General features: G+C 30.8%; 1 protein-coding gene and 1 long non-coding RNA gene across 2 annotated transcripts; one reads left to right on the top strand and one right to left on the bottom strand.

Annotated features, from left to right (window-relative positions):
- Nucleotides 1–1,019: 1,019 nt before the first annotated feature.
- On the bottom strand, nt 1,020–11,885 carry LOC141657087 (ankyrin repeat-containing protein NPR4-like). The gene is made up of 4 exons (XM_074464211.1): nt 11,754–11,885; nt 11,136–11,644; nt 9,571–10,125; nt 1,020–1,117 (listed from the first exon to the last, which is right to left on the bottom strand). Exons 1-4 carry the CDS (start codon nt 11,833–11,835, stop codon nt 1,070–1,072), a joined length of 1,194 nt encoding a protein of 397 aa, XP_074320312.1. The 5' UTR covers nt 11,836–11,885; the 3' UTR covers nt 1,020–1,069.
- LOC141657088 (uncharacterized) lies at nt 3,376–7,229 on the top strand. Its single transcript, XR_012548657.1, has 6 exons — nt 3,376–3,720; nt 4,814–5,028; nt 5,564–5,683; nt 5,719–5,818; nt 5,976–6,026; nt 6,953–7,229. It is a non-coding gene; the product is annotated as an uncharacterized LOC141657088 (long non-coding RNA).
- Nucleotides 11,886–13,294: the final 1,409 nt, after the last annotated feature.

Below are 13,294 nucleotides of genomic sequence, written 5' to 3'. Positions count from 1 at the left end.
CGTTTACGTACAGAGAGTCCAGTTATTACTCAATTTCCTATGTTTGATAAGAACAAGGACTTCCACAATACAAACACCCATGAAACTATAAATAGCTCGAAAAGCTTTTGTCAACTCTCAAATTTTTACAATTACTTTTCATGAGTATATTATACTTTGTTGCCATATATATTCTGATGGTTATTTTGCCATCCATGTTTCTCAATTGGATCTTCAAATTATACGGAATATGTATACAACGTGATCCAGGATGGTATTAATGAAAAACTCTAACATTACACAAATATTTGCATAAAGATTTATAGCATTCGGTTGGTTTTTCCTAATTCTTCACGCATTTTTTATTTTGTTTTAACATGTATATATGCAATATAAGGTATTTATAAAAATACCTTATATAACCTTTATGCAGGTGTAAACGGTGGCTCTCACTTCGGTTTTCCTTTGGTTTCGTATTTGGCTTTAGTTATTGTTTTTTGTTAGTAGTGTATACACCCAATATGTATTTGGTTTCCTATTGCATTAGATTAAAAATACCATGTATATTACTTCCAACGTAAAAAAAAATATAAAGCAAAAAAAAAGCAGAGAAAAGGATTGACTTCATTAAACGTTGTACCATGTATGTAGTTCCTTTTATAGGCCACACTAAACACAAGTTTGAACTCCTTAAAAACTCTTTAATGTACCAAAAAAAAAATATCTCTTCTATTAATTTAATTAATATATAATATTATATAAAAGTTGTTATATGAATTTATGATAGACGTAAATACGTAATTAGTGGTGAAATTCCATTCATATAGAAACACAATTTCTTTATATTATCCTTGCTTGAGAGTAATTTGTATAGCTTGGACTCTCTGTAATCGCTCGAAAAAAACTTCCTCTAATAATATAGATAGATATTGATTCTGCATATCAAAACAATAAACGAAATTCACAATCATCATGTGAGACCATAATATAAAACAAAATACAAATTCTCATTTAAGATGATGTATAAAACATGACAAGGATTAATTTGTTACCTTATTAACGTAGAGAAATTAATAAGCAACACAACAATCTACTGGATTCTCCTCTCTTCGTCTTTCGAGGTAATAATCTCCATTTCCTTTCAAAAATAAATAAATTATGACAAAATCTTATCTTATATATATATATAAAACTGGGTTGAAACGCTGTGGATGTGACACGTGTCAACCCAACATTAAATACGAGTATTAATTACAGCTGAACATTAAATATAAACATAATAAATGCAGCATAAATCTTAGTAATTATTAATTATAATTTAATAAATTTTATTATAAAATTATATTAAATAATTACGTAAATTTGATTCTAAATTTATTAAAAAAATATTTTGATAAAAATTCTAAATTGTAAATAAAAACATTCATTGCAAAAAAAATGCTTTCAATCGAGTATACTTTTCATTATATTTATTAACATAATTTAATATGTAGAGATGATTAAAGTGAGCATCTTACAATGTTTCACATTTACGTAAAAAAACATTTTGAGAAAGTTATAAAACTCAGACCATTAATTTTATTAAGAAAAATATATTTTAAAGAGTCATTATATATATTAAAAACAAAACTTAAAAAAAAACTACTAAGATATAAGTTTTTATAGTGTGGGAACGAAAAAATTATATTGCGACAAAATGAATACATATGAGATTTTGAGAGGTTTAAATACTGTGATAATGATTATGTATGTACACAGTGATCACGAATGAGTTTGAATAATTAAAAGAAAAGTAATGATTATTAAGTAATATAATATTATATAGGGTCTTTCTACGTGATGCCCCGTGTTTCTTCGCATTCTACGTGATACCCCTATATTTTTGAAAATATAAGTGGTATCCCTAAATGTAGTAAAATGTTCTAAAAATACCCAATCTACTAAAAATCACGTTTAAATATGTTATATTTTGTAAAGAAAATATGTTTACAATTGAGTAGACGATGTTTATGTTAATGACATGACAAATTATTGCCAAAAAAATCAATAAAAAATGTATAAATTAAACATTCTAAAGAGGCGGATTAGAGCATTTTGGGTATTTTAAGATGTTTTTATCATGTTTAGGGGTACCACGGGTATTTTTGAAAAGCGAGGGGTATCACATAGAATTCGAATAAGTAGAAGGGTATCATGTAGAAAAACCTTATTATATAAATAACATGAAAAAGTAAAATACACATTAGATTTTTCTTTAATATCTTTAGTTAACTATGTATACGTCAAGAACAAAACATTAGTTATGACTAACTAGATATTACTTTTATTTAAATATTTTATACGTTATCTTATAAAAATGATATTTGAGAAAATTCAACCTATTTTATTTACGGTAAACTCTTAAATATCGTTATATATAGTTGTTAAAAAAAACAAAAGGTGCAAATTTCTGATAGATATTTTTGACACATAGCACATGTAAGACACAACCAAAACATTTGAATTAGTTTAGTTTGGGCCATATATGTTTGATACATAAATATCAAACGTTATACATACAAAATTAAAAATTGCATAAAATTATATTCACATCATTTTGAATAAATCTTTTAACTGATTTGGAACAAAACGTATCGTGAAATGATATAATTTGATACCTTAATGTTGATTGTTGCATTATTCGAATAAATTTTATTTTAATTAATGTGATAATTTGATCAGTTACAATTTTTTTTTTTTGTAAAACGTTGATCATGCGTAATTAACAATAACTTAGTATTAGTTTTAATTAAAATTATATGTATTTTATTTTAAAACACTGAACTTAAACCTAAAAAAATAAAATTTGAGAAAAAAAATTAATTTATTTTTATTTATAGGTAAAAATATTAAAGGTTATATACGAATTATATTATTTTTCTTCAATTATATTAATAAAATTTTAAAACAGGTCACGCGAAGCGCGGGATACTATATATATATATATATATATATATATATATATATATATATATATATATATATATATATATATATATAAAAAACTGGGTTGAAGTGCTGTGGATGCGCCACGTGTCAACCCAACTTTAAATACAAGTATTAATTACACTGAACATTAAATATAAACATAATAAATGTTGTATAAATCTCAGCAAAATATTAATTACAGCTTAATAAATTTTATTATAAAATTACATTAAATAATTACGGTGATTCACTACTACAAATCCCGTCAGTTAACGACGCTTCCCCCTCGACGCCTTGACAAGTGTCGAAGCCCAATAGCGTGTGGGCCATGACATTATTGGGTTTTTCACGCCTTTTCATGTCAAAAACTTAGAAACGACATCGTTTGAATCCTTAACTTCCTAAAAGCCTTATTATCTTTATCCTATTAACCGCCTCCTATCTTGCGAACCCCTCTCTCTCTCTCTAACCTCGAACATCTCTAGATAAAATTAAAAATCAAAGAGATTCATTCTTCTGCCGAACTAAAAATCAATTGATTGTGATGTACATTCCAGCACTAGTCCATCATTTTAATCCTTCTGTCTTTATGTGAGTTACTTGGAAGCCATATTAAATGTGGAAGGTCAGGGAATCGAATCTTCAAGGACAAGAAGCCCCCGACGACGACGCTTATAACTCATCCTGCGCCAGTAGCTTACTAGTTTCGGCGACGACCAATAACTCATCCGCCCGTTAATTTGATGATCGAATCTTCATCGCTCTTGGGTTTGCGTATGTTCAAATCTCATTTTGTCGATTTGTTTTGCTTTTTTTTTTTTGGTTTTTTCATGAATGTTGATGCATTTTTCACCTACAATGCTTGTTTCTCTAACAGAATCTGGAAATTTTGGAGATTTGAGAGTGTGATTTTTTTAATTTATTTGACCTTCAATTGTTGTTTGTGTTTATTATTATCATATGGATTGGAATTTAATCGTCTTGTTTTTTTCTCTAACTATTTTTTGGAAATTTCATCGGTTATTCGACAACTGAGTATAACTCTTTAGATTAAAGAGGTTTAGTTAAGATTGAGTGTTGGCAGGACATTTCTGAAAATATTAAAGGTGTAAGATGTAGTAGCATTTAGATGTTAAAATAAAAATTGAAGCTCCAATTTGATTTTAATTCATTTCTAAGTGTAGGATTTTTCTTGTCTTTATAAAATTCCTCGAAGTTGTATATAATTTTTTGTTATGCCTCTGCCATATTATATATCCTGTTTTGCCTTTAGTTGATTTAGGATTGAGGTTTCTTTATGTAGTTGACTCATTGACGGTATCTTTGATTTTGAAACAATTGTTTTTTTTTCCCCAATGTTTTACTTATTTTGTCATAAGTTATATCCTTGTTCCCCAGATGTCTTATTCTTCGTAAGTCCGTATTATTTTGCTAGAAGTTTTGAACACTCTAATACGGCTCAGAATTTTGCTTTTGGTGTAGTTTTAGTTGTTTCTTACTCCTCAATTAAGTGTTTTTGGTCGTCTTCGTACTCCTGTAGTGCCCGTATTCTTTTTAAGGAAGCTTGTATAGCACCTTCCAACACTTAAGGTGTTCTATTTTGGTGCATATTAGATATTTGCATTATTCAACCAACTCATTAATGTGATTATTGTTCTCGTACTTCTAGTTCTAGCAGCCATAGGTGTATAATAATAGTTCATTAGTTACTCTATGCTACGGAGTATAATATACTACATCGCTCCACTTCTATCACCTACTTTAGAAATAGTGATGGAGTAGGGGACACTTACAGATGCTGAATTAGTGGCCATTGGAATTAATATAATCTTCACACTTTGCAACCCTTGGATGTTTTGTATTGCAGGAAAATATTGCTATTGGGGTAGGATGTCCCGATCTCAGAAGCTTACAATTAACTACACCAAATAGCCTGGTGCCCCAATGGCTGCATCATCGAAGATTGATTTGCACAAAATTCCACGTCCACTTCTCATATCGTCAGCAGTAGTTGTATATGAAACTCGTTCCGAAAATCAGGCTAATATCCCTCCAGTATTAGTCTTCCCGTCATCTTGGGCGGTATGGCCCATCATCACTTATATGTTCTTATGTTTATTCTTTCCGTATTCTTGTTAATTTATATGCCCTCCATTCAAATTTCAAACACCCATTTGCTTCTTGCAATGTTATTTTTTTAGTTATTACACCATACAAAAAAAGTATAAGAACTAATTGTTCTTATAGCGTTCATCTATTCATAAAACAAATCAAGCAAGCTCCCTCTTGAGTCTTGACTATAATTTTACATATATATTGCAAAGAATTATGAATTATCCCACTTAAGAATAGTGTGAAAAAGATCGATAAATGGGGTGTTCGAATATGAATAGAGGGAGTAAATTTTTATCTTCTATGTACGTTATTCTCGGTGACAATTGGAGTTCTTGCTAAGAGGATTTCTAGTCGAATCCCAATTCCCATAATTATATAGGATATACGTCCTTGATAGGGATGGCAGTTCAGTGACTCACTAGGTCACTTGAACAAGTAGTATCTTATTGGTTATTTTTGCACAGTGACTTCTAATTTAGTGGTTCTTTTTCATTTTTTTCAGTCATTCCTTGCGATGCACCACATGTCCATCCATTAGGAAGCAGCCATTGAATGAGAGTATGAGACATTTTCACATTACCATGTGAGCATTAGCCATAAGCACTTTTTGCTATACACGAGGGTACTATTTTTTCCGTCAGACCTTTGTTGCATTAGGATTACTAATTCCAAATGTGAAAGTACGGAACTATTCAATTCACACATGAGAGAGTTGGGGAAAGTTTTGGTCTAGTTCATTTGCCTTGGCTAAATCAAGGTTAAAATACCTTAGTCCCAAATTACATCTTGGATGGCTACTAATGCACATTACGGTTGTTTACTTTATGTAGTTTTAGTCCTGCAGACCCCATGGAGGTTAGTTCTAAAACTTTCATTATGCTTAGTCGCTGACTGAGATGATCATGTTTTTGCAGACCCTACAACTACAGCTACAGCTGGAGAGACTCTAACAGTTGCTGACACAGGTTTGATGTAAAACATTTCATTACTGTGCGAGTATTTAATTGTGTATAAATACAGTCAAAATAATTATGGTTTAGTGTATGAAGTTGTAATACTCTGTATTTATTTGGGTTTGAAGTTTGGTAGAGTAAAATAAAACGACTCACTAAGTGTGCTTATCTTATTGTGTGTTAAAAGTTGATTGACCCCATTCTCGATTAGTTTTTTTTTGTAGCTTACAAATGGTACAAATTCATATATCCAAGTGCCTTTTAACATATAGAAGAACAGCCTGTGTCTTTCATTTGTATCTTCTGGAGTCAGTGGATGAAAATGAATCAAGGATTGACCCAAAAAGATGCATCTTTATGTCAGACTATGGTGTCCAAAGCAATTGAGTCATGCTACTGATTAATTAGAGAATGGATAAGAAATCAAGTACCATGTGACCATGTTGACATTGTACTTTAACAAATTAGCAGATCTTACTCGGAAGCAGTCCGTGTCATTATTATGAAACAAATGAAAATAATCTCATCGCTCTGTGATCTTTAGTGTCATTCCCAAGTTGTAATTGTTTTTCTTGGTTGGTCATGACTCCACCTGCAGATATATTTAGAATTCGAGCTTGATGTAGAAATATTTAGAGTTCGAGCATGTTATGCTATTGACTTATTCCAGTAGAAATATTTTTACATTTCCTTTTTTAGGTATTGTTATTTAGTACTCCGCAGTTTTCAGTCGAATACTTATATCTCAAATGTGGCAGGTTTTAACATGGATATCCCTATCGCAGGTTAATTATATTTTCTTATAAAAAATGCCACATCTTTGTCGAATTTGTCCGTGTTTACTTTATGTTATTATCTTTTTCGTTAGTATCAATTATTTCAATATCCCGACTGATGAATTCCTTGTTTATATCATTTGGTGATCTTTTTGTTTGTAGAAACTTCCTTTCTTCCTTGAATACTCGTGACGGTTCATCTGGATGAAAGGAGCAATTTTCGTACACTTTACGGGAGTGCTAATTAGCTAGGATTTAATTTTCTTTTTAGACTTTTTTTTATTTTTAATTTCTTTGGGGAAAATTTTTTCCATTTTGTTATTTTTGTTTGGAAAAATTTCCCATTGTTCGGATGAAATAATTACAATAGTTCTTTTGAATTTTGGAAGCATGTAATTTGATAATGTAATTTTAATTTATGTTATAATTTTGTTTTGATATATTCTAGTCAAGATATTGTTTATACACTTTATCTATTTTGTCATTTTGTAATTTATATAATTTAATTCAATCGTATTAACGAAAATTGCTGTATATAATGAATTTTTATAGTGCGGAAAAGCGTCGGGATTTTAAAATTGGCGACGCAAAGAAGTGTAGAGAAATACTGACGCTTAAAAGCGTTGCGGCTCTTGACACATAAAAGCGTCGACAAGGTTGACGCAAAAAAGCGTCGGAAAATCCTGACGCCCCAAATGCCCACGCTTTTCAAAGCGTCGAGAAATAAAATGGCGACGCTTTTAAGCGTCGACAATAGGCTAAAAAAGCGTCGAGAACAGGCGGGATGTGTTGTAGTGATTTTATTCTAAATTTATTAAAAAAATATTTAGATAAAAATCTCAAAATGTAAATAATTACGTTTATTGCGAAAAATGCTTCAAATTGAATATAATTTTCATTATATTTATTGAAATATTTTGATTTGTAGAGATGATTAAAGTGAGTGTCTCATAATATTTTATGTTTACGTAAAAAGACATTTTGATAAAGTTATAAAACTTAGACCATTAAATCCTAAGTAAAATATATTTGGAAGAGTCATTGTATTTCTTAAAAACATAACTTAAACAAAACTACTAAGAGGTAAGTTTTTATGTCGGAATGAAAAAAAAATTATATTGCGAGAAATTGAATACATATGAGATTTTGATAGGTTTAAATAGTGTGATAACGAGTATGTATGTACACGGTGATCACGAATGCATTTGAATAATCAAAACAAAAGTAATGATTATTAAATAATATATTATTATAAAAGACATAAAAAAGTAGAAAAAAAAGTTACATTTTTCTTTAATATCTTCAATTAAAATACGTATACGTCAAGTATAAATATTGATTACGACTAGATAAATATTACTTTTAGTTAAATATTTTATATGTTATATTTTAAATACTTTGAAGTTAAACCTCAAAAAATATTATTTGAGAAAGTTTAACCTATTTTATTTATAGGTAAACTCTTAAACATCATTTATATATAGTTGTTTAAAAATACAAAAGGTGTAATTTTTATAGATATGTTTGACACATAACAGATGCAAAACACAATCAAAACATTTGAATAAGTTGAGTTTGAACTCTATATGTTTGATACATAAATATCACACGCTATACATAAAAAAATTAAAAATTACATACTCTCTCCTATTCTAAATAACTCTCCCCTTTGGAGGGGGCACAAGAATTAAGGAAGAGAGTATTATATGGTAAAGTATTTGTGTGGGGGTAGGAGATTGGAGAGAGGGAAGACAGTGTGTGATTAAAATAAGTATTGTTGTGGGGTAAGGTGATTAAAATAAGATAAAGTATGAGTATTGTGGGGTGAGATGATTAAAATAAATATAAAAGTTTGACAAATAAGGAAATAGGGAGAGTATTGTGAATTGACGAAAAAGGAAATAGGGAGGGTTATTTAGAATAGGAGGGAGTAAAATTTTATTCACATCATTTTGAAGAAATATTGATTGATTTGGAACCTAACGTATTGTGAAATGATATAAGTTGAGAACTTAATGTTGATTGTTGCATTATTCGAATAAATTTTATTTTAATTAATATGATATTTGATTAGTTACAAAATAATTTATAAAGCGTTGATCAACATAATAAATTATCAGTTATTAGTTTTAATTAAAATTGTATGTATTTTATTTTAAAATAATGAAAATAAACCTAAAAAAATTAAATTTGAGAAAAATTAATTTATTTTTATTTATAAGTAAAAATATTAAAGGTCATATATAAATTATGTTATTTTTCTTCAATTATAATAATTAAATTTTAAAACAGGCCGCGCGAAGCGCGGGATACTACCTAGTAAATATATAAATTTAAGTTAAAGTTAAAGTATTTAGTTTATCTTGGTGAAATTAAATCATGAATTTCAATTTTTAACATTTACTTTTAATTTTCATAATTAAATTTACATTTTTTTTTAGAAAAAACTATATAATTGTAAAGAAAAATATTCACTACTTACGAGCAGTTCATAAATCATACCATCAATTATATTACAACTAGTGGTCTAGTTTTAGAGATATATAATAATGTTTTCGAGTTATGATGCAAGATTTATGAATTTTAATGTAAAATTTATTTAATTTATGAAATGTCAAGGTTTTACAACATATAAACCACTCTTGATTCTTGAATATTTAAAAAATGGTTATGTTTGTAATTTGTATTATTTGTAAAGATAGGTAAAAAGTACTGTAACGGTAAAAATAATTTTAAGTTATGTTGAAGAAGTTAAAACGATACTTGAAACATTTTCTTACCGCCTCTTCATGCATCTGCATTTGACGTCGACTCTCTCTTCTTCCAGCAGGAGTTAACAGGAAAATCAACCTAGTAAATAAATTCCTAGAGGGTAAAATTGCCCAAATTGCAACAACAGCACACATCCCATGGATAACTAGGGATGCCCATCTGGAACTGGGTGGTATGACAAGGTAAATACCGGTAGTAAACGCTGCCATTGTGGCATATAAGGACGTTGATAATACTTGCAAACTACTCCGCACCAATGACCAAGCCTCATTGGTTTGAGCAGTCATAGACCAGGTCAACATAAAGAGGGTTAACATAGAAGAACACATTGCATATCCATCTGCTATTAAAAATATTAAGAAAGTTTGTTTCGTTGCAAGAAGGGCTTCCCCAGTGTTACTGTTAATGCCACCGGGTAGAGTAAACCCTGCTGCAAATGTAATCGTTGCTAAAAGAGCAGCAACAACTGAGAGGGTGGTTCTGGTTTGATCCAAATTATTTCCTAATTGAGTGTAGGATCCTCCCAAGTACGGGTTCACTTTGACAAGTGCGCACATTTTCTCCTGAAATTTTTTCAAACATTGTCGTTTTTTAACAATTGATATTGTGAAATGAAATGGATTAAACTTTATTAAGTAGACTATACAACTGGTGGTATATGTTTACTTGAACTTAGACCTATAAATTACGAGTTTTATTTGAAAGAATCCGAGCATCATTATAGAAATATTGACCTTAAAATAATAAAACTCAAAAATAATATATATATATAAGCTCAATTAAATTTAAAATTTTGACATTAAAATGTTCAAAAAAATACAGTAAACTCAGTTAAATTCGTTATACTAACTTTTTACTTTTTTAAAAAAAAACTTTTGATATATAATCCGATAACAGCTAGTATGTGTGGTTCAATGTTGTCGTTTTGTCAATTTGTTGGAGTTTGGCCAACTAAAGCCCTCACGGCTCAAACTTAATTTCCGAGAGGTGGTGTGCAAGATAGTCTAATATGTGTGGTCTCACATCCATGTAAAATACTCCATGTCTCCATCATTTATTTATTTTTATTTTGAACACAAAGATAAAAGAAGGGGAAGGATAATTTATAGTGGTTGTTAAGTCTCATAAAGAATGTGTATGATCAAATTTTTCCAATATATATATAAAAAAAATGAATAAAGCACCTTAACATAAAATAGATAAACAAATAATTGGAACAGATAAAATACTACTTCCTCCGTTTCATTGAATTGTTTACGTTTGCTTTTTGGGTACTATTCATAAGTTCTAATATATAATATAAAAGATAGACATGTGAGATCTTGTTTAAATTGTCTTACCGAGTGCATTATGAATATCAAATTTTTATAATTTTCAATGATATGTAACTAAAGATATAAACAAAAGAAAACAAGCATTGACATACGTGCATAAAGCAAACGTAAACTATCATATGAAACGGAGGAAGTACTATATAAAAGCATCTTATATTTAAGTTTTTATGGAATCTCAAATTTTTTTTGTACGTCAAGAAATAATTGCAATTAATGAAAATTAGATTGTTTAAACATACCCATTCGTCATTTTTCTCACAAAGCTTGGCGAGTAAGGGCAAAACAGTTCTGTCATTATACACTGCGATGGTCCGCATAACCTTATCATCCTGGAGTAGTGTCTTTGCAAGAAATATATCCTCTCTTTCCAGTGCGCGGAACAACGGTGTTGCACCATCATGATCAGCGGTGTTTTTAAGCTCCGCTATTGACGGAATTTTAAGGAAATTAACGTAATCTTTGTAAGTAGGTAATTTTAAGTGGTGCAATGGTGTGTCATTTTTTTCGCGACACACCCTTTGTAGGTCCTCGCAGTTATTGACGAAGGCAAAAATAGCCGCGGTATCTCCTCTGTTACACGCTTCAATCCAATCAAAGTCTTGTTTTTGTATAAGAGAAGGATTCGTCAAGAAATTTACTAACCAAGGAATATTTGCTTGTCTCGCATAATCAAGGGCCGTGTTTCCTTTATCATCACGCATGTTGACGACCCACCAATATTTGGCCAACAATCTTTTACCAATGTTCTCTGCATTCATGATAAACTTATTAAAATCAATCACGTTATTGATTTTTTTCAATTTCTGGTATCTAAAATTTAGAGATTAAAAAGGAAACAAATCCCATACAATACATACCTGGACAGGAGGATAAACAATGAAACACAGTAGTTCCGTCGTTGCGATGAATCATGTCGAAACGAGGGTCTTCAATTCTCATGATCTCATCCACAACTCGTGAACAACCAGACTCGACAGCAAGAAAGAAGGGGCTTTCACCTTTGTTGTTACGAATCTTGCACGACGTTGGATCGATTGATAGGATCTCTAGTGCAAGTTCTTCATGCATTTCATACAAGGCGGAATGTAAGGGTGTGTTACCAAGAATGTTGGTTACTTTCCATGGAGGACATTGTATTGCTGCTAACTCTCTGTTTTCACGCCCACTGACACTCACTTGTTGCTGATAACCTCGTATCAAGATTTTCCCTAGTTCTGAATCCTTTTTCCTCGCAGCCAAGTGCAAAGGAGTGTCGGACGCCATCTTTTCTTTCTCGAAAATACATTCCCTAAAGATTTTGGTCCTTGCATCGCCAACATCACCATCCTCTAAAAGTAGCTTACATGGCCCTGCCTCCCCGGTCTCTGCCCATTCATGAAGCACCGAGTATCCTTTGGTATCGATTTTGTCCATCCATTGTCCACATGTTTTGAATAGCAACCTCACTACATTCTCTGTTTTAAACAAACGTTAGTGTCTAATAGATCATGTAAAGAGTCTCATAGTTTTTGGATTTTATGAAATACTGTACAAAGTAGAGATGACAATCGCATCGGAAATCCGTATCTAAAATTCGAAAATTTCATTATCCGATATCCAAACCGAATAACTTTTGATATCCGGTTTTCAATATCCGAAATTATCAGACCGGATATCGATATCCGAAATTATCAGATCGGATACGGATATCCGAAGTTCGGTCAAAGAAACACATATCTGATCCGATATCCGAAAGTTTTGGATCGAATATCCCATCCGGAACCCTTTTTTTGATCAAATATCTAAATTTTTGAATCGAATAATTGTATTTTTTTTCTTAACCTTAGTACAAAGTATATAAAATTAACGTTACTCACTAGGTTCCGGTCATTTACTTACCTATTCTATTTTGGGTATCTCATTTATTTGTCAAATTTTCTATATTAGGCTTGTTTACATTGAATAATTTTATCTCATATATAGTATTCATTATTATTGTTCACTCGTCATCTGATAACAAAAACTAAAAGTAACACCCCCCCCCCCCCTCACCCAACCCATGAGAATGGAGTAAATTCTTAGTCTGAGAGCACCCGTGGTGACTGAATTATACTGTTGTCGATGATGTATACCCTGATTTATACCCAACAAAAAAAAACAACTTGAAAATTGAAAATTGTGGGATTTAGAATTTGTGCCAAAACTACCGAGGTTGCAAATGCAGTTAAATGTCGTATTATTATAAACGTAATTTTTTTTCCCAATACAAATTTTACCTATGTTGACAATCAATGATTCTTAAAGTGGGTTGAAGTTAGAGGTGGATTGTGGGCCGGATCGGTGTGGGTCAGGCCGGGCTATTGGCGGGCCGAGTTGGTGGGGAGGGAGCCCGAGCCCGCACCACGGGCTGAGGGTGTGC

This window comes from Silene latifolia, chromosome 5, assembly GCF_048544455.1.
Source record: "Silene latifolia isolate original U9 population chromosome 5, ASM4854445v1, whole genome shotgun sequence".
In the NCBI taxonomy this organism is placed as follows: Eukaryota; Viridiplantae; Streptophyta; class Magnoliopsida; order Caryophyllales; family Caryophyllaceae; genus Silene; species Silene latifolia.
The sequence above is the reverse complement of the archived record's forward strand: the minus strand, read 5'-3'. Positions and strand labels throughout refer to the sequence as shown.